We start from the raw sequence: 22,192 nt of genomic DNA on the forward strand, positions 1-22,192 counted from the left end.
GAGAACCAAACCGGCAGCCCCAGCGAGCTGATATCAACCTGAGCCACCCAGCACTAATCTGATCAGCCTAGCAGAAACAGAACCCCATTAGAGGGAACCAGGCTCTCTTCAATTGGGCCCCTGAGAGTCCATGGTCAGAGTCAAAGTAGGGGGCCATCCAGTGGACTTTATGGTAGACACAGGTGCGGAGCATTCGGTGGTCACTCAGCAGATAGCCCCTTTCTCAGGAAGAGAGGTCACTATCATCAGGGCTATAGGAGCTCAGACCCGCAGGCCCTTCTGTGGTCCTCAGAGATGCTGATCAGGGGGCCATGAGGTAGTCCATGAATTCCTCTACCTGCCAGACTGCCCAGTTCCTTTGATAGGAAGGGATGTCCTTGCAAAAATGGGAGCCCAAGTTTCTGTTTCTGCTGATGGGTCAGCCCAGCTAAAGTTACCAGAGGGACCCTCCTTGATTATGGCTCTCGCTGAAAAGAAGGAAGCGGAATGGTACATGTGCTTTTCCCCTCCAAAAGAGCAGACCATACCTCCTGAATTAGAGACTGAGTACCCACTGGTCTGGGCCAAAAAGAATCTTCTGGGTCTGGCAAGACATCATGCCCCATCCTGATTGATCTGAAATCGGGAACCCAGCCTGTAAAACTGCAACAGTACCCGATTCCTCGAGAGGCTCGTCTAGGAGTCCAGGTCCATTTAGACAGGCCGCTCCATCACTCCAGGGTGAAGGCAGCGCATCTGCCAAAGAAAGACTGACCCCGCTGGGAGGTGACCCCCCGACCAAAACAACCCAGTGCTGGTCACCCTCAGGAGGAGAAAGGACAAGCACTGTGCTCTGGAGTCCCGCTAATCCACCCAAAGACTGGAAGAGTCAGCAACTGGGAAAGATAATTATGCTGTTGCTGTCCCCTATATTAGTTCTTTCACTGCAATGCTCCGGCACTGTTGCCCTCTGCTCCTCTCTGGCTGTGCACCCTTAGCTTTCATTTTTGCTATAGGGTTAACAGCGACAGCTCCAGTCAATTGGCATTGGGGTAAAAGGCTTTTACTGGCAGTTTTCTTCCTCTCTTTGATTAGATGCTTCATCACCATCAACTGCATATAGACCCTAAATATGTGGTATATCCTAATATAAATTTTTGCAACTCACCTCAGTGATGGAAAATTCTTTCCCCTTGGGCCCCAGTGGTGACCCAGATGGCTGTCTTAGCAAATTACACCTAATGTCGGACTTCTTTACTAGAGGACATAAAATATGAAGAGCCGACAGTTGCCCTCCTGGCCTACGCAGCCTCTGTGAAAGACATCATTAATCTGTCTCCTTCCCTAAGCGGATTTCCCCTCCATTTTGTGTAACAAGAAGACGGGGGTAGGAGGTGGGCCTCACCCTCATTGGAAACAAGGAGAGACTAGGAGAGCTTTTCATCCACGGGGCTGTACTAAAGGGGAACTTATCTCTGTGTTTTCAAAACAAATACTCAGAAGAAGTTGAAGAAATAGGTTTTCTGAACTCAATAACAATAACACCTTATCCTTTGACCAAACAGATTTACAATGGGAACCCTTTGGTGATGAAGATTGTGAGGTATATTATACCCCTGACTATAGGGGACATAATTTTACACGGGGAGGCTTAGCCAAAAATGCAACTAAATGGTACAATGAGACTTTTGTACCTGTTAACAGTTCTGTACCAGGATCAGGAGAATGTATTGCTATTGACCAAGACACAGGATCCTTACTATTACCAACAGGACCTTAGTCTAGGGCCCCCCTTCACTGATTCAACTGATATTTCAAAACCTAGTGTGTCAAAGCCCATCCCATACCCATAATAGCTCTGAGACCAAATATAATCCACTCTGTGCAGATGAATTTTTCTCCAGCAACAGACCAAAGGGTCATAGTGCATATGACAGTTGGGACCCATTCATAAAATCCTGGAATTACCTATACTGAGACCTGGATCCAAGGACCCACTACCAGTGTCTTGCTACTAGGAACCTGGTTTAATTTTCTTTGCGGAAACTGGTTGTGGGGAATCCTTCCTTGACAATGGAAAGGTATTTGCCATCCCAAGTTTACAGTTCTAAAATTCACAAGAAATGGCAGTCTCTGGAAACACTAGGATCCTTTCTAGAGCAAGCATTAGCACTTGCAAACCCTCAGCCCAGGGTAAAATGGAATGACTGGGAAGGGCATGCTCATGAAAACCCCATCTTGCAAAGACCTGGTGTTGGACACTATATTTCAAGGATTTTTCTGGTTTGCAGGAATGCCCCTGCTAGAAAGATCAGTACTCAAACTAACCATTCTAATACAAGCATCTTGGAAGTCTACAGTGGCAGTAACAGAAGAACAACAAAAAGCCTAGATTCCTTAGCTTAGGTAGTACTACAAAACTGCTGGGGACTAGCAACAATTACAGCACAGCAAGGGGGATTGTGCCTCATGCTCAGCGAGGCCTATGGCTTTTATGGAAATACCTCAGCTAAGGAAGAAAGCCTATCAGTCCTCAAAAGAAACATTAAGTTGATTGATGACCTACAGGCTCAGGTAGGGAAAGGAAGTCCAACTTGCTGTCCTCAACCTTTAGTTCACTCTGGGCTTAGATATGCCCCTTAATGGGTCCCAGTTCTGATGCTCCTTTTAGCCCTCTTGCTAGGTCCTTGTATTCTCAGTGCAATAACCCATTTTATTTCTTCTCGCTTAGAAACCATAAAGCTCCAAATGATGATGAGGACTTACCACTATATAACAATAGAGGATTCCAGCGGGGAACCTTGAGGAGAGTCTATGCCCCTGTTCCAACAGGAAGTAGCCAGAGCAGTCATCACCCCTGTTCCCTTAGGGTTCCCTGTTGAGTATTTAAGGCAGATGATCCCTAAGTCGGCTAAAGCAGCTTGAGGATCAACAGGAGGGAATGAGAAGAAAAATTCAGCAAATCTTCCATGTAATGCTCTGTTTAGCATGTTAATGCTTTTGTAACCCAGCTTGTTTATTGCATCAATCAACCGCCAGAGATGGCACCAAAAGAAGATAGATAGATTAAACTGCAGACCTAACTGAGAACACATGACACCTTACGCTTGCTCATCCTTGATTGGATGAGAAGAAGGTGTTCCTAAGAAACACCTCAGTTTCATGGAAGTTCTGCCCCACCCCATAGCTTGTGTGTATAGAAGACCCGCAAACCCTGAGTCAGGTGCTCAGCCTTTGGAGGTGACTCCTTTGGGCCTTGTCTGCCTGTCTGTTAATTGCTCAGTCTGGTCCAACTCTTTGTGACCCCATCGACTGTAGCCCACCTGGCTCCTCAGTCCACAGAATTTTCTAGGCAAGAATACTGGAGTGGGTTGCCATTTCCTTCATGGGTAGATCTTCCTGACCTAGGGATTGAACCTGGGCCTCCTGCACTGCAGGCAGATTCTTTACCATCTGAACCACCAGGGGAGCCCTGGATCAGTGTAAAATAAACAGTCTTTTCTGATACTCCGAGTACATGTTGCTTTCTCTTGCAGTGAGCCAAATATCTACTGTAATGCTGCTGTAACAAACCTACTTGGAAGTACTCCATGTAATTGCACTTTTTCCTGCCCCGTTGCTTTTGTCTCTTCTAGCAATTACTTGCTGTAGTTGTTCAGGATTTTAACCACTTGACCCAAGGATTTTAAACGTGTCCATTACTGTCTTAGTATCTGATAGAGGATGGACAATGGCTGTTCTTTCTCCTCCCAGCCAAGGAACATGGATTTGACTTTAAGTCTTTAATTTACTTGAGCCCCTCAAGAAAACAACTGCAGTATCTAGGGAAAAAAGGTTAGCACCATTTTAGAATTCATAACCTTGTTAATCTTTTTAGCGTATACTCTGCAAGTCAGCAGCATTTTGATGCTAGTTTACCTGAGTTCAGATGCTAGCTTTACTACTTTTTCATTTGGCATTACTTGCACAGATTCTGCTCATTTTAGAAGTTAAAATTCAGCAGACATTTAAAAATTAAACAAGAAAATCAAATTTGTGGAAGAAAATTTACTGAACACTTTGGACGGCATTTTAATATGATTGCATTAAGGATCTGTTATATTAGGCAAGTGATTAAGGTGGGGCTGGAGACAAATGGGGATGTTTAATGTATAGATTGTATCTTTTTAATGACTGTTGCAAGGTCTTCAGTCAAAAAGAGTTTTTCCTTCCCAGGTGCAGAGTGATGTTACACCACAAGCTGAAGTTTACAGCTAATGCTGTTGGGAGTCTAAAATTTGGGTTTGTTATAAAGACTATCAAAGAAGAGGAAGAGGAAGTCAAGGTCAGGGTGAATTTTTCAGACTTCAAATTTAGTGGTAGCCTTTTCAGTTGTTTAGGAGATGTGAGTCACTGCTCAATGAGTGTTTTCAGGAGATTTAACACAACAGTGGGAAGCTGGTATGGAGATTTGAAAGGCACCCCAGACTTGGCTGCAGGAAAACTAGAAGCCTGAGACTGTCCATGTACCTTAGGAGAGGGCACAAAGGAACATATTTGGACCATCACATTTAACATATCACATATGCCAAAACAGAATGAGTTGATGTCTTGTACTTTGTTAGATGCCATCAGTCAGTTCAGTTCAGTCACTTAGTCGTGTCCGACTCTTTGCAACCCCATGGACTGCAGCAGGCCCGGCTTCCCTGTCCATAACCAACTCCTGGAGCTTTTGTGCTCTTTCAAAAAAAAGTCGTCACTAATATATACATATGGTTGTGGCTAATACTGTGTTGGAAGGAAAAATGAGACTTCAGGGTAATATTTCAAGTCTCAGTTCAATTCAGTCGCTCAGTCCTGTCTGACTCTTTGTGACCCCATGGACTGCAGCACGCAAGGCTTCCCTGTCCATCTCCAATTCCGGGAGCCTACTCAAAGTCATGTCCATCGTGTCAGTGATGCCATCCAACCATCTAACCCTCTGTTGTCCCCTTCTCCTCCTGCCTTCAATCTTTCCCAGCATCATCAGGGTCTTTTTCAATGAGTCAGTTCTTCGCATCAGGTGGCCAAGTCTAGACAGGTTCTTTAAGAAGTAATACCAATTGAAAACATATTTATATATTTATATACATATTTATATATTTATATACATATACATATTTATATACAACTTCTCTCAGCCTATATTTATATACATATACATATTTATATACATATTTATATACAACTTCTCAGCCTATCTCAGTTCTAACACTTTGTTTCCAATGGCTAAATTAAATCCTTATTAGAGTTACATCATTATTATCATTACCCAGTGTTACAGATGTAGAAAACAACAGTAAGTTTATATGGTCACACAGCTCATAACCTGTAGGGAAGGTTAAATAATTTTCCCTCTACCCTTCTGAGTTCTTAGCTGAGAACCCCTGAAATAAAAGGTTAACAAGAGAAAAACAAACAGAAGTAACATATAGCCCTTATGTATATGTGGGAGTTATCTGGGGAAAAATGAGTAACTCCTGAAGGTAGCTTAAAATTCCAACTTAAATACCATCTTAGGGAAAATGAGTGAGAGGTGGTATGTAAGCCTAATAGGGGTGAGTAAATGATTTTTAGGAAAGATGAATGGGCCCTTAAGAGAATAGATGGGGAGAAACAATAGTGATAAAATAAGATTATATTTACAGCAGCATAATAAAGTTTCTAGACATAAAATTCTCTCTCTGCTCATTGGGGCCACTACCCCTCTTTAGTGTACATTGTGCACATTATAGCAGTACATTGACCAAATCTCCTTAAAAGACATATGAATACCTGCTTGACTGAAAAAAGCAATTTTCTCCTGGTACCAACCCAGTACCTTCTTAGAAGATAACACTCCTTTCTCAATCCTGTGAGGGACTGCAATGCCCCACTACTCACCTTATACATGCGGGTCTGGACTATGTAGTCTGTCAGTAGTAACTTGAAGATATAACTCTTTGTCTTAAGAATATACTGTTTTAAACTCTAACAAACAGAACAGTCCTCAGAGCTTTCTGAAAGACTGTCTCCCAGGTGATAATCCTTGGGTTGGCTCTAATAAAGTCCCATTTTCTTTCTCAGATTGACCGTTTTCATGGACCATAGTTTGTGACAAGGTTTGTGTGGGTGTGGTAAAAGTGTCCTTTTCTCTAATAAGTGTCACTCTTCCCTAGTTAGTGAAACTCTTTGGGGAGGGATTTATTGAGTTATTTTTGTCTGTCTTTAGGTAGATAATGGGAGTTCAGAGAAATCCTCTATCCATTTGCTGTTTTTCTGCTACAGCTCAAAATAATCAACATACTTACAGGAGAGGGAAAATAACTTTCCCTCTACCCTTCTAAATTCTTGGCTGAGAACCACTGTAAAAAGGGTAGGTTAACATGAGAAAAACAGTTTAATAACATGTACACCTCACATATGCATAAGAGATACCTAGAAAAACTGAGTAAAACTCTGCAAGTTTGTCCAAGACCCCACTTTAAATATCTTCAACTAAAGACAAAAGAAGTAGGAGGGAGCTAGTTATGAGAGGTTACCAGGAAAGCAAACAACAGTAAGGTTATTACACAGAAATAAGTCCAGTGTCTTCTCATTGATGAGATTCTCTGGTGATCCAGTTATCCTATCTTCCTGGTACAGAGAGAAAGGTATCAATTGAAATTCCCTTTATAAATGTAAGTGTCCCTCACAAAACAATAAATTCTCACAAAAAAGAAAAAGTAAATTCTACTCTATGTCTGGTATTAAAAAAAAAAACAAACAGCTCAAAAATAGCATATGAAGGGTAAGCGTCATATTCTGCTACCATTCACAACTAAGGCACCTCCTGAATGAGAAAGTACAGTATTTGCCAAAAAAACCATAAGCCCTTACTAATATTCTCAGTCGAAAATATAGACTCAGATTCAAAGACCAAAGGGAGCAAAACAATCCAGAGTAAAATTTAACATATGCATTATACTAGGTTCTCTCCCTCTCACAGTCACTGGATCCAGAAAGGGGCGGAGCCAAGGGAGTGGTTTCAGAGCGTCTTTTCCCGCCCGCGCTTTCAGTTCTCAATGAGGTCCGACTACAGCTTATAATTACTCTTGACCAAGCAGTAGTCCCACTGCTGTATCGCACACTCTTGCAAGTTCAGGTAGCATGTCTGGACGTGGCAAAGGCGGCAAAGGCCTTGGGAAGGGAGGCGCTAAGCGCCACCGCAAGGTTCTGCGAGACAATATCCAGGGTATCACCAAGCCCGCCATCCGCCGCCTGGCTCGTCGTGGTGGTGTGAAGCGCATCTCCGGGCTCATCTACGAGGAGACCCGCGGGGTGCTGAAGGTGTTCTTGGAGAATGTGATCCGGGACGCGGTCACCTACACGGAGCACGCCAAGCGCAAGACTGTTACCGCCATGGATGTGGTCTACGCGCTCAAGCGCCAGGGCCGCACCCTCTATGGCTTCGGCGGCTAAAGCTTCATCCAGTACGTTTATTTAAAGGCCCTTTTCAGGGCCGCCCACTCCCTCTCGGAAAGGGCTGTGCTCAATGTGTACTTGGATTAGGATTAGAAATGTATTTTCCTTTCGTGCTAAAGTAGTTTTTCTGTGCGGGTTCTCTACTTAAAACACTTAACTTCATCTAGTCCTTCATGTGTGAAGAGTAGCGGTGCTTTTGGTCAATAGGAGAGTAAAGTTATGTTTGGCTTAGTATGCGGTGAAAGTCCCGGTGCCCTGTTTAACAAGCCCCCAGCGTGGGAGGGATCTTGCCTACCCCCAAATCGTCTGTAAGAGGACTGTCAAGTATAAGTAAAGGCAAAACTCCTGGATGCGCATGTGTGTGTGCTCAGTCGCGGCCGACTCCTGGACTGTAGCTCGCCAGGCTCCTCTGTCCTTTGGATTTTCCAGGCAAGAATACTGGAGTGGGTTTCCATTTCCCACTCCAGGGGACCTTCTCAATTCGATCGAACCCGCGTCTCGCGTCTCCGGCATTGGCAGGCGGCTTCTTTTCCACTGCACCACCTGGGAAGCCCAAAGTATTTAATAAACATTTGTGCAAATTGCCAGAAACTGCCGGGGTGCTGCTGGTCGCTGACAAGCCAGATGAATTAAATACGCTGCAGGAAAGACCCTGGGTGTTCTTAATGTTTGCAGTGAGCGACGCTGGGATCTGCGCTCTGATCTCTGCAGCCCCACCACCTCGTTGTCCGCCCCCGGGGTCGCGCCCCAAACCTTCGCCTCCGGTACCTCTCAAGTTTGAGTCATCCATCATGCTGACTGCCGTGACCCTTCGTAAACCCAGTGGTCTTGGTTTTTAAAGTGCCTTGGCATTGCTGATTTTCATCCTCAGGCTGGAGGCCTCTGGCTAAGCAGTTTATAAATTCCCATTTACTATATTCTGTTCTGAACCCTTAGGCCTCTAGTAGGGCCTTTGAGATGGTAGGCAGACGCTCCCTCCTTTGTGGTAAGGTGACTCTTAAGTGGCTCTCTTGTACTTTCAGCTTCATTCCATCTAGTCTCTCTCTGTACTCTGCTGTAAGTTATACTTTAAAATGAAACTTTCAAACATGACAATATGGTTACAAAGGTTTTTTTTTTGACGTGTGCTCAAATTGATAAACCAGCCGACTGGCTGAATAATCAGCCTCCTTGATTTTTTGTTTGAGACGTGTATTGATGACTGCTCTAGGAAACACTGCTGTCTCGTCATTCTGCTAACACCTGTCTCTTGATCCTGGAGGAGATACTGACTAGGCAGTTGAGAAAGCGAGGTTCTTAATTTCAGGTGAGACTTCTGGACTAGAGAAAAAAAATGAGGACTCATCAACATATAAATGGTCAGACTGGATGAGAGCACTAAGAACTTAAACATGTTTTATAGCAGCACGTTGTTTGTAAATGAGTGGAAGCAATAGAGATTGTCATCAAAACAGACCACAGAAAATACCTATATCCATAAAATGGTGTCTTAGTTCAGGCTGATACAATAAAAATACCATGGACCATGTGCTTTAACAACAAATATTTCTCAGAGTTCTGGAGACTGAAGTCCAGCATCAAGGTGCTGGGCAGATTCAGGCAGATCGGGTGTGTGATGAGGACCCATTTCCTACTTCATAGCCTACTGTCTTCCTGCTGTCTTCACGTGGCAGAGTTCAATGAATGCAGGCATGAATGTTCTGCACAAGGACACAGGCCCTCTCCCACTCTCAGGCCCACCATAGTGCTGCCATGATTGATTCCTTATCTATAATTCTTTGACTTGTCACTGCCTGAATCAATCAGCATGACAGGTTTTCTCTCTTACGAATGATGCAGGAGTGGTATATCAAGCAGCATTGTCTTTGTTCTGAACAAGGACTTCAGGAGTGTTAGGTCTGAGAAAGACCTAACCTTTTTACCCAGGTAGTGGGTATGACTAAAATGAGTATGATACAATCTACGAGGTTTATGAACTAAAAAAAGGCCAACCACAAAAGAAGGTGATCTATGGAGCAGCCACACTTCCCTTCAGTGTAGGAAATCTGTATCTACATATTTTATTACATATCTGAATGGAGGACAGGAAATTCTAATTTGCTTACTGGTGTACCCCAATGCTTAAACAATAGCTGGCACATTACACAAAATCAACACATATGTACTGAAGGGCACCAGAATTACATTACTCTCCTAAACAGGCCCATTTTTGCTCCTCTAGTCATCCAAAATGCAGCTTTGAACCCTCCCCATTGTCAGTTTAAATTAAGGCAGGCTAGGTAATTATATCATTCCCCTCCAAGTCTTGGAAGACAGTTATCAGGTGGGAAAGAAACTGAAAAAATTAGGGGAAACACTAGAACTAACATACTGAGGCTGAAATCAGACAGCCCTCTATAAAAATGACACAGAACTCACTGATAGAGGCATTTGTGAATACCTTTTAGATGGAAATGCTGTTTCCCTACTAGCCAACCTCAAGTAAATTCACGTCCCTTCAACTGAGTTCTAATGTCTGATATGCTACTGGAACATATAATTGTACGAGAGATTTTCTTGTTTAAAACCTTTCTGTGGCTACGACAGACCAAGCATAGACCAAGGAGGCCATACTTTAGCAAGAGAACACCTTCACAGACCAACAGGCCTACCCTACAAACTTCATCTCCTGCTACCCTGCCGGGAGATTATATAATAAGCTTGAGATATAATCTACATACCATAAAATTTCATCCACATTTTTTAGTGTACAAGCAATAAACTTTAGTATATTTGCTTAGTTGTACAACCATCACTAGTTTATTTTAGAATATTTCAATCACCCTAATTTCCATTTCTCTGTGATAGAAGGCAAAAGTATGGCTTACTACCGAGCGCTGTGTTGACACCGAAATATAGGGAAGCGCGTTTTCTTCATAACTTCTTCTGAACTAAATGCCTGGGTTTCCTTGCTGTCTGAATCCGGCTTCTTTTGCACACCATTTCAGGTTAGTTTTTTAATCGAGACAAATCACCCCATTAGTGGCGGTAATTTCAGTACTGTTCTCAGGACATGAGACTCAGATGTCAGTCTGTTTCATAACACGTAAAAAACATTTACTAAACCTGGTTTTTGCCTTTTCTCGCTCGATTTCCCACCCCCTACTTATGTCGCCGCGGTAAAGCACAGATCACCAGTTCTGATAGGCTGACACTCATGCGTGGGGCTTGGCGACCTGAAGTTTTTCTTCTTACTTTTCCACTTTTAATAATCTTCGCCGCTACCATGAGGGCGAATGATTCTGTACGTATATGCACTTTACTAAACCCCGCAATGTTTTCTAGTTCAGGGCTAGTGTTCCATTTCCACTATAGCACTTAACTGCTTCCCGGCTAATAGTTACAGCTCTTTTTAAGAGTAGTTGGGTGGCCCTGAAAAGGGCCTTTAGATTGAAATCAAACTGAGGGCAAACCGGAAAGGTTAACCACCAAAACCATAGAGAGTACGGCCCTGGCGCTTGAGAGCATAGACCACATCCATAGCGGTGACAGTCTTCCGCTTGGCATGTTCGGTGTAGGTGACTGCATCCCGGATCACGTTCTCCAGAAACACTTTCAGGACGCCGCGGGTCTCTTCGTAGATGAGACCAGAGATGCGCTTCACACCGCCACGACGAGCCAGGCGGCGGATAGCAGGCTTAGTGATGCCCTGGATGTTGTCGCGCAGAACCTTACGGTGGCGCTTAGCGCCACCTTTCCCCAAGCCTTTGCCGCCTTTGCCGCGTCCCGACATGGCTTCGCGAGTAAACCAACAGCGACTGACGAGTAACCCGAGAACCGATTCTTATATACCTACTCCCTCCGCCCCTCCCGCCAGAGAGGGCACGGAAAGCGTGCAAGCCGGAAGTGACGCCATCAATCCCCGCCCTTAATCCCTCCTCCAACCCCGGGAACAGGCGCCAAAGGAACTGAAGGGCCGGAAGTGAGAGGCGGATCAGGTTGGGCTATACTGTTTTAACTAAAGTAATTAGAGGAAGCAGGCTTAGAGCAAACATATTCCAAATATCCTAGGTAGAACAAATTCTTTAAAGGGCGAAAATTTACTATCAATAATTTTTGATAGTCGTAAAAATGTCAAAATCAGAGATAGAAATGTAAAAATGGTTATACTATCCTGACGGTCAAAAGGCCCTATTATAAAAACATCTGCAAATGTCACTCTGCGTGCCTCCGAAACTCTGGCTCTTCATTAAGATATAACAGTACTAAACACAAAGGGCCAGTTTGTTCGCATATGCAGGGAATATTGAAACAAAAAGCACCCATGACCCGAGTGTTATTGATGAATGTTCTTCCATCCCCAAAGCAGTATATTCAACTACTGTAGTTGGTTTGTCTTACAGCCGTTTTACTTGAAAACGTGGGTGGCTCTGAAAAGAGCCTTTGGTTGAAATCTCAGACTGGAATTTATGCCCTCTCCCCGCGGATCCGACGGGCTAGCTGGATGTCTTTGGGCATGATGGTAACGCGCTTTGCGTGAATAGCGCATAAATTGGTATCCTCGAAAAGACCCACCAGATAGGCTTCACATGCCTCCTGCAGTGCCATCACCGCCGAACTCTGGAAGCGCAAGTCGGTCTTGAAGTCCTGGGCAATCTCACGCACAAGGCGTTGAAAAGGAAGTTTACGGATAAGGAGCTCTGTGGATTTCTGGTAGCGGCGGATCTCGCGCAGGGCCACCGTGCCAGGACGGTAGCGGTGAGGCTTTTTTACGCCGCCAGTGGCCGGTGCACTCTTACGAGCCGCCTTGGTGGCTAGCTGCTTGCGTGGCGCCTTGCCGCCGGTGGATTTACGGGCAGTTTGCTTAGTACGAGCCATGACAAGTAACTGCGAAGCAAATATGCCTAACACTAGCCCAAATAAATCGCCCAGTATTTTTTGCTGGTATTTATAGTACGTCAGGGGTAGTGATTGGGCGGGAGAAAAGTTTGAATATTACGTTACAGGTTCTGATTAGTCTAGCTTTAAACTTTCCAAAAACCGTACAGTTTCATTGGCCGCTTCCTTCTATCCTCAGCTCTTTTCAATTTTTTTTTTTTTTTAAACTTTTGTTCTTTTCCACACACGATTTTCCTGTCAATGCAATGCTCTGGGCGTTACCTTTTCGGAAAAATAGACATTCACTAAATTGATATTGTAGTAATGTAGGTTTTCTTAGTCCCCTGAGTCAGGTGGGAATTGAGGGTACATTCTCTGGTCTGTAACCCGATATCGGGTTAGAAATTTTTAAAGCCATTTTACCAAAAAAGAGAGATCTCTCTGTAAAGCTTAAACTGACCGACGAACTTCTTTGAAACCTAGAAGATGTAACCACAAAAACAGTAAAAAAAAAAAAAAATCACACTAGCGTTTCCATAAGTATTTTCTGTAATAAGGCACCTTTTTCTTATGCTCTGACTTTATACTTGGAGCTTTCTGAAACTAAAGTCTAGAATACACTTAGCCTGGTGCAATGCCGGGTAGACAACGGCGGGACAGCCACAAGGGATCAGAGGAATTTCCCCATGGGAAGCAGGCGATGGACTAAACTCAGTGAACAGATTATGGACCAAAACGAAGACAATTTACTACTGCCAGTGACTGATCTTATTTTTTTTGAAAAAACCAAATGTGAACCGTTATGCGAAAGCGGTAGTCCAGATTCTACCTTTTGATTGGTAGAGTCCATTTTACTTGGTAGCCAGTAAGAATGCATATCTAGCATCCCTCATTTGCATGGAGCATTTCCCTTTCATTTGAAACTTGTTAAACCCATTAGACACAGGCGGTATAAATCATTCTTTAAACAAATTTTTGCGTGCAGTATTTCCCTTTTAAAAACTTTGTATTAGATGCCACATTTATTACTATAGGAAAAGCTTATGTCTTTCCAGAAATGCTCATTTATGAAACCTTCCTCTTGGAGAAACATTGTATACCTGTGTTATACTTGTCCTTTAAACCAAGACGCCTAGCTCCAATTGTTCTTATCTCTTCCAAGTTATTAGAAATTACGTAATGGGTTTTGTAAATACAGACTCAAGAAAATGACAGTTAAGAAAGGGTAAAGATGGGCGACTCTCGTGTCTGGGCTCAGTCGTGTCCGACTCTGCGACTCCACGGACTGTAGCCCGCCAGGGTCCTCTGTGCCTGGGATTCTCCAGGCAAGAATACTGGAGTGGGTTGCCATTCCCTGTGTCTGGAACCCTTTTATTATTGGCCACAGGCGGAAACGAGCTCTTAGGTTTTTTGAGGGTTACTGGGGGAAATTCGGGTTACTAAGACCAGTGCGGACTTGTTTGAAAACCGCAGGTACTGGCGCGGGAATGACTTGTCACTGCTTCATTCTCTCTACTGCTAGGAGATTGCCCAGGACTGAATTGTGAGGGACTGTAAACCAGAGTGGGGTTGTGAAAGGGAAGTTTTATTCTCTTCAGTGGTTAGTCTGATTCGCATTGTGAAGTCGTTTTAGCATTGTTGCTGCTTTTACAGCCACAAACAAGTTAAAGGGACAGTGCCCTAAAATATTATCTCGGGGCTGTGTTCTCACATTTTCATACTAAAGCAACTTTTCCCCCTGCTCCCACATCCTCCCTGTGTGCAATGCCTATCCAGGCACAGTTTAGTCCACCCAGAGATTACTTGATGTCTTTCGTGTTCTAGGTTTGCAGCTTGGTATATGTTATGAGGATGAAAGGCAATCCAAAATTTGTTACGTGCATTGGGCTGTGGAAATAAGTTGAAATTACATAAATTGCGTGCTAAGTTTTCCACAGGTGCAGCTTGAGGGTCAGTTGCAGTGTTAACCAATTCTTTTGTTTTCTGCAATTCTCCTTTGTCCCAAATACATAAACGCACCCTGGTTCAGACCAAGGGCACTCGCGTCTCGGGTCTTTACCGCACATACTCAGCGTTGCCAGGAAAGGAAGTGGCATCAATGAGAACTTTTCCCAAACCTGCAGACCAGGCCTACATATTCTCGCTTTCCGCTCTCCCTTTCAGTCATCCAAGATATAACCTTTTGAATTGATTGCAGATTAGAAACTGATATCCCTTGGCAGTGCTTCCCAGAGGCGAGGTTTCAGGTGAAACTCCTTGGATTCTTACGCAATTACCTTATTTACAGCTCCTCCTCCCACCCCCAAAAGGAAAAAAAACAAAACAAAAAACCCCTGCTTTTTTTAAAAAGAGGTCGCACCCTCTGATGGTAATGGCCTGGACCCTACCCTGCCGAGTGGAGTATTTCCGTCTCCGCTGGGCGACCGGCGTCGAGGTGAGGGGTGGAGAAGGATGCTGTCTGGGTGCTTCAGTGCAAGCGGCAGGAAAGCGGGACCACAGGCCCCGGCGGCCGGCTGCTGCCTTGCGAGACCCAGCCGGGAGGGCAGGGGGCGCTAGGGTGCCGGGGGCGGGCGCCAGCGCTCACCAATCACAGCGCGGCCCCGCCCTATAAATATCGCGCGCCCGAGCCACCCGCATCTTACTGCCTCGTTGGGTCTAGCGGTTTAGTTAGTTTCTCCTTACTTCCGCCATGTCCGAGGTCGCGCTCCCCGCTCCAGCTGCTTCCACTCCCCCTGAGAAGCCTTCAGCTGGCAAGAAGGCGAAGAAACCTGTGAAGGCTGCAGCAGCCGCCAAGAAGAAACCCGCGGGCCCTTCAGTTTCGGAGCTGATTCTGCAAGCCGTTTCCTCCTCTAAGGAGCGCAGCGGTGTGTCCCTGGCCGCGCTGAAGAAGGCGCTGGCAGCCGCTGGCTACGATGTGGAAAAGAACAACAGCCGCATCAAGTTGGGTCTTAAGAGCCTAGTGGGCAAAGGCACCTTGGTGCAGACCAAGGGCACCGGCGCCTCGGGTTCTTTCAAGCTCAACAAGAAAGTAGCCTCCGTGGATGCTAAGCCCAGCGCCACAAAGGTGGCAACGAAAACCAAGGTAACAAACGCTTCTAAGAAGCCCAAGAAGGCCACTGGGGCGGCTGCTACTAAGAAAGGTGTGAAGACTCCAAAAAAGGCTAAAAAGCCTGTGGCGACAAAGAAGTCCTCCAAGAGTCCTAAGAAGCCCAAGGCTGTGAAGCCTAAGAAAGTAGCCAAGAGCCCTGCCAAAGCCAAGGCTGTGAAACCCAAAGGGGCCAAAGTAAAGATAACCAAGCCAAAGACCGCTGCCAAACCCAAGAAGGCAGCACCCAAGAAGAAGTAAGAGTTCCGTTGGAAGCTGCTTCCAATAAACCAACGGCTCTTTTAAGAGCCACCAACTTATTTCAGGGAAAGAGCTTTATTACCACACTTTTTTTTTTTTCTTTCTGCCCTCAATGCAAATAGTGTGTGCAAGCCATTCTTAGCTCTACATCAGAATCTTAAAACTCACACTGTGGGGTTAGAAGCTGGTGTTTTGGGCCTCTCAAACGATTTCCCTAATCCCGTTTTAATCGTATGTCAGAAACAAGCGGGGGAACTTTGGAGCCTATCCTTTAGTCCCATACCCCAGAGTAGTTCTCAGCAGCACGATTGAGGGCTGGGTCCGTGTGCTATGTGCTCGTTTGTCTGTTAAAGATTTCTCGTGTTATCTGAGATCAAGGCCGGGACATAGGTTCTTGGGCCATATCGCTACCGCTAAGTTGGCTTTTTCCGAAATTGGGTGGCTCTGAAATGCTTTTAAGGTGACCTTGGGAACGACGGTGATCCGCCGGCTTAGCCGGCACTCAGATTGGTGTCTTCGCAAGCCTCAGGCTGCGCCATCGAGGCCAGGCTCGGCCGACTTACCCCGGGACCATTTGCCGGTTGTCAGCTAGTTTCCCGCCAGGGTCAGGAGAACTTGGCTGCCCTGGAATTTTAGAGCTAAAGCCCAAAACCTCTTACCGGGTTTCTCTGCTCCTGGAGACAGAACTGCCCAGATTGGATATTTGAAATTTCCGCTCTGTGCCTAACTAGATAGTATTTCTCCAGGCGCAGGGTTTTCAACCCTGGTGTGCTACACCACGTTAAATATTGATATTTGGGGACACTTTTATAGAATTGGCTCTTAAAGCTTTCGAAGTTTTAATTTTGGAATTCAGTTTAATTACTACTTTTTTCACATCCAAGGGGAAAAAACACAATACCATATGTTGAGCCCGGTTTACTCACTTAAACTTAATGAAAATCAATTAGTTGTAAAACTTTTACATATAAGGGTGCAAAAAATTTTTTTATGTGAATACCAAGCATTTGTTTTTTTGTACTGCATTTGCTAAGAATTTCCACAGTAAATTTGAATAATATTTTTAGCAGTCAGCCCTGTTTAGTTCTCGGTTTTAATTAACATGGCATTGTTTTGTCCTTTAGCATAATGTTAATTTTTTGTATCTCCACTATATTTAAATGGTTCCCTTCAATTGTTTTCTACTTTTTTAAATTAAATGGCAGCTAGACTTTCTTCATGTATTGATACTATCATGTGGTTTTTCTCTTTTAATTTGTTCAATGCTTTTAGATGTTGTGAGCTCTCAAACTCAATGTGGCTGAAAGAATAAACTAGAAGAATGAGATGAATTTTCCTAAAATGATCATCTATAAGAGAGAAGCAAGTGTGCTATGATGGTGCTGGGAGGGTGAATCAGAAGTTTTGTTGTAAAATTTGCAGTCTAAGAGATTTCCCAAGCGGATGAGGGAGTAAATTAACTGGGTTCAAATGTTGCTGATAGACTGAAGTGACTAGATGCCTGAGAACAGTTCCTTGGTTTAGTGGTATGGATGTCAGTAGCAGCTTTGACAGAGTAGTTTAGGGGAGGATGGAGTTGAATTAAGTTGGAGCCATACATTTTGGAATCATTGGTATATGGATGGCATTTAAATTCATGAGACTTGGTGAGGTCACCAAGGGGGTGAATGAGGTGGAGAATATAAAGAACGGTAAAGGATAGAGGAGACCTGGTCCTGACATTTTATCACCCATAAAAATGAATCATTATTCCACCTCTTTGTGCTTACCTTTGCTTATTTATTGTAAGTTAAGCTCTTTGTGCACAAGCCAAGAGGCTTGCCTCTTGGTGCACATGGCTGAGCACAGAACTTGCCTGCAATTGTGAAGGCAGTTCCATTCTCCCAGCTGTGGAGTTCAGTATTTAAAACTGCTGCTAAACTCTCAGTTTTAAAAGAGGGAACCTAGCTCAGGGGAAGAGACTATGACTGTTTGCAGGAGTTCATCTTTACATGGTACAGGTTAGATTAAAACTCCTCAGCAGGTATTCAGTATGTGCTGATTCTTTCTGTCTCCATCCTGAGTTTCCAGTTTCTATCTTGGAAGCCCCCTTTCATGAGCCCACAATCATCTCTCATTCTGTCAATACATCTTCATCAATAAATCAGAAGCTTTCTCAACTGTAGCCAGAGCACCTCGAACCTGTTCCTTCCATAAGGAAGATTTTTAAAAAGGTAGAACTCAGAAAGAGATTTGCAGCTAAAGGGGGCCTTCCTAAAGACAACAAGCTGACACTTCTAGAATTCAAGTGAAACAAAGGTGATATTAAAATGTCAGGGTGCAGGACTTCAAGAGCACCTTCAAGAGGACTCCCAAAAGGATGTATTCACCTAGAACAAGGAGACAAGAAATTATGGAATAAGGAACTTGATGTTCCCAGAGTTGTCCAGCAGAGGGAGGCCTCTGGCTGATGGCAGGCTGACCACAGAGAAGGTAGAAATTGGAGGCCTTTAATAGCCATCATGTTCCCTACTTCTAAGTGACTAGAAAAAAGGTTACCCATTAAGAAAATTTTTTTTCTAGGAAAAAAAGAACTATACTTACTTTTATATCAAGTTTATTTAGACTTTTCTATCAAATCCTAATTTTAAAAACTTTAAATGTGTTCTTACACTTGTTATCAGATAGGACACATTTAAGTTTCAACTGATTTGAAGGTTTGTAACTTAGCATATTAAAAAGCAGAGACATCACATTGCCAACAAAGGTCCGTCTGGTCAAAGCTATGGTTTTTCCAGTAGTCATGTATGGATGTGAGAGTTGGACTGTAAAGAAAGCTGAGTGCCGAAGAACTGATGCTTTTGAACTGTGGTGTTGGAGAAGACTCTTGAGAGTCCCTTGGACTGCAAGGAGATCCAACCAGTCCATCCTAAAGGAAATCAGTTCTGAATATTCATTGGAAGGACTGATGTTGAAGCTGAAACTCCAATACTTTGGCCACCTGATGTGAAGAGCTGACTCATTTGAAAAGCCCCTGATGCTGGGAAAGATTGAAGGCAGGAGGAGAAGGGGACAACAGAGGATGAGCTGGTTGGATGGCATCACCGACCCAATGGGCATGAGTGTGAGTAAACTCCAGGAGTTGGTGATGGATAGGGAGGCGTGGCGTGCTGCAGTCCATGGGGTCGCAGAGGTGGACACGACTGAGCAACTGAAGTGAACATATAGTTTGGATTATTGCATGAATTACCAAGGTGATGGCTAGTAGAAAGCTTACTAATCTTATGTTTCTCTGTCTTCCAGCTACTAAAACAAACAAAACCCAGTTAAGGCCAAAACTTCATCATCTTATCTGCCATATTTCAGCAAGACATAACACTACATAAATCTGACTGCATGTTGGTGGAGTTCCTACCCATGGCTTTGGTTTTCTCTATAAAAAGGGCAAAAGTCCTGGGTAAAAGCAAGGTCTGATATGGTGGCAAAACAGAAATGAGGAGGGAGGGGAAATCTCTATTTGCCAAGGTGGAACATGGGGAGGGGATTGGCTCCCAAACCCAGCAGAAATTCCAGGAGAGACGACCTCAAAAAGCAACCTTCATCGGAGAAGGCCTAAGCCCTGCAGGAAGGGATGCAGACAGAATTTCTTTCCCACACCTCACGGACCCATAGGCACTGTGTATGTACTGTGATGTATGTATGAGGGGTGTCATCCTTTGATCCTGGTGTCCCAGTGGAGAAGATAAAAAGCAGACTGTGGGGAGGATCATAACCAGGAGGTGACAATTTGGACAGTGACCAGAAAGGAATAGGATGGGGATGTATAAAGCCTCATCCAATTATCTGGTCTCAAGATTTCCAGAGAAATGGGTCTCAGTGGTCCCAGATGTTTCTGGGAGAACTCTGCCCAGTTAGCATCACACAACTTTCACCCTGCAACAGTATCACTCCCTGCTTCCCTTGTTTTAGCTTTTATCTGTCCAAACAGTAATCATACAGTCATAGAGCCTTGGATATGGACCTTTAAAGCTCCTTAAAGACAATGCCTTCCAATCCCTCCTGCAGCAGATAATACAATAAAATAACTCATATAAGATGCCCAGGTAGTTAATAGCAGCTAATAAACACAGAATAACTATAAAATTTGACATGTCTATAAGTGTTACATTAACTATAATTTTAAAGCACTGCTTATTGTGTTTGCCTAATAACCACATGGTACAATAGTATTTGATGTGATCTGTTAGTGGCTCAATTATGTCCAACTCTTTGCAATCCCATGAACTGTAGCCCACCAGGCTCCTCTGTCCATTGGAATTCTCTAGGCAGTAATACTGGAGTGGGTTCCCATTCCCTTCTCCAGGGGATCTTCTCAACCCAGGGACTGAACCTGAGTCTCCTACACTTCAGGCAGATTCTTTACCATCTGAGCCACAGGGGGCCTTACAATATTTATATATCTTATTATGTGTAACATAGACTAGTAGAAGGTGTATCTGTCACAACTCCATTCTTTGCTTAGGGCTCCAGGTTCATCATATTATGCACAGCTGCCTAAGGACTTATGCTTATAACATAAAAAAAAAAAAAAAATACAGAAGACATATGTGAATAGATATGGCAGGATGGGAGGGAGAGGCAGGGAAGGCAATGGAGAGAAGGAGATGGGAGAGGGCAAACTGATAGGGGTGGGGACAACTCCAGAAGTGTAGAAAGAGATTCCACACAACTGAAGCCCATGGGAGACTGATGACATTAATGTGTAAATGGAATGAGTCCCAAGGCAATGGGGAGTGGTAGGGCCAAGGGGACACCAGAGAGCACATATGAACATTCTCTACCCAACTAGAAGGTGTCTGTCCTCCTTCCCAGTCCCCTACCCCTCTATATACCACCAACTAGGCAAGTTCTCAATTCTTGGTGGAAGGCATAACCATTAAAGGTCTTAGATTAGAGAATCATTCATTCATTCAACAAATATTTCTCTATTTATTTACTTATTTCTTTATTGGCTTTCTGGATCTTAGTTCCCCGACCAGGGATCTAACCAGGTCCAAGGTAGTGAAAGCATCAAGTCCTAACCATTGGATCACTAGGAAATTCCCTCAACAAATATTTACTGTGTATCTACTATGAACTAAGTACTGTAACAGGTACAAAAACACTCTTATTCTCTATAAAACTTAATTTCTTCATTAGTAAAATGGAGATGTTAATGCCTGATTTACCCATCATTCTAAGCCCAACCCTTTCTGACAGCAGTAAGTAACCTAAAGTTTGTTTTTTTAATCAATTACTCTAAATAGTCCTTCCAGTCTCTGGTGGATGCTGGCATGCCCCAAAGACCCATCCTGATGGCAATGCTAACCTCTGCACCACTGTTCTACACTTCTACAAGATCTCCCCTACCCTGTGAGCAGCTCTCAGCCTGCTCTGGTCCTGATCTGCTTTGCCTTGCATATACATAAAGACCTTTTCCCTGGTGGCTCAGGCAGTAAAGAATCTGCCTGCAATGCAGGAGACCCAGGTTTGATTCCTGGGTCAGGAAGATCCCCCGGAGAAGGGAATGGCTACCCACTCCAGTATTCTTGCCTGGAGAATTCCAATGGACAGAGGAGCCTGGCTGGCTATACTCCATGGGGTCACAAAGAGTCGGACATGACAGACAGACTGACTTTCATTTCAGTTTCATGACCAAGATATTATGGGAAATCTAGAATTTCCCCTCAACAACACTGAGTGCTAGGAGAATAAAAAATACAACTGGGACTTAAAAGTGGGTATTAGAGAAGACTTCTCTCCAAATCCCTTGGAGGTGATTGTTCTCCAGTGGTGATGCAAATGTAGCTCCTTCCACTTTGAGGCTTGTCTCTCTTCAGGTCATGGTTCCAAGGATGCTCTGGGGCTAGTCTCTGACCCATGGACTCTAAAGAGAAAAAAGATGGAGAACTGTAACTGGCAGTTCTGAAGGGGTACACACCACTTTTGGCTAAGTCTGAAGGGGTACACACCACTTTTGCCCACCTTCTACAGACTAGTATTCAGTCATTTGACAAGAAGGGTCTAACTTCTTGTCAAATTCAGTCATTTGACAAGAAGGAGTCTAACTTTGAATCCAGGAAGAAGAGGAAAGGGACCATACTTAACAAAAGTTTAATAATCTCTGACACAGGTACTTTGCTGACTCTCATTGTCTGGCTGTGACCTTTCTCCCCATCCTGCCACGTCACAAAGGCCAGCATCAATTGGTTGGTTTTGAGATATTAAGAAACTAATGAACCACTGCAGCACCTCAAATACAGAGCCTACTGATAAAAAGATGTACAAGCCAAATGATTCTGATGATTATGAATCATGTCAATAATAAGAGGTAGTAGCTGAGGTAATTTTTATTTTTGATCTTTATTTTTTATTTCATTGAAATCCCTTTTATATAGTAAACTACACAGAATTTAAATGTGCAGCTTGATGAGTTTTGACAAATGTATATTTGCATTTACCACCACCCTAATCAAGGCTTAAAATTGTTAAGATGTTAATTCTCTCCAAGTTGATATATATAGCCCAGGG

General features: G+C 43.9%; 3 protein-coding genes across 3 annotated transcripts; 2 read left to right on the top strand and 1 right to left on the bottom strand.

Moving 5' to 3' along the window:
* The first annotated feature begins 7,075 nt into the window (after positions 1 to 7,075).
* LOC122429192 (histone H4) lies at positions 7,076 to 8,601 on the top strand. Its single transcript, XM_043449434.1, has one exon. It carries the CDS (start codon positions 7,126 to 7,128, stop codon positions 7,435 to 7,437), a length of 312 nt encoding a protein of 103 aa, XP_043305369.1. The 5' UTR covers positions 7,076 to 7,125; the 3' UTR covers positions 7,438 to 8,601.
* A 2,244-nt stretch (positions 8,602 to 10,845) lies between these two features.
* On the bottom strand, positions 10,846 to 11,253 carry LOC122429194 (histone H4). The gene has a single exon (XM_043449436.1). It carries the CDS (start codon positions 11,210 to 11,212, stop codon positions 10,901 to 10,903), a length of 312 nt encoding a protein of 103 aa, XP_043305371.1. The 5' UTR covers positions 11,213 to 11,253; the 3' UTR covers positions 10,846 to 10,900.
* Positions 11,254 to 14,937: 3,684 nt separating this feature from the next.
* On the top strand, positions 14,938 to 15,671 carry H1-1 (H1.1 linker histone, cluster member). Its single transcript, XM_043450292.1, has one exon. It carries the CDS (start codon positions 14,987 to 14,989, stop codon positions 15,641 to 15,643), a length of 657 nt encoding a protein of 218 aa, XP_043306227.1. The 5' UTR covers positions 14,938 to 14,986; the 3' UTR covers positions 15,644 to 15,671.
* Positions 15,672 to 22,192: the final 6,521 nt, after the last annotated feature.

Source organism: Cervus canadensis, chromosome 28, assembly GCF_019320065.1.
Source record: "Cervus canadensis isolate Bull #8, Minnesota chromosome 28, ASM1932006v1, whole genome shotgun sequence".
NCBI lineage: Eukaryota > Metazoa > Chordata > Mammalia > Artiodactyla > Cervidae > Cervus > Cervus canadensis.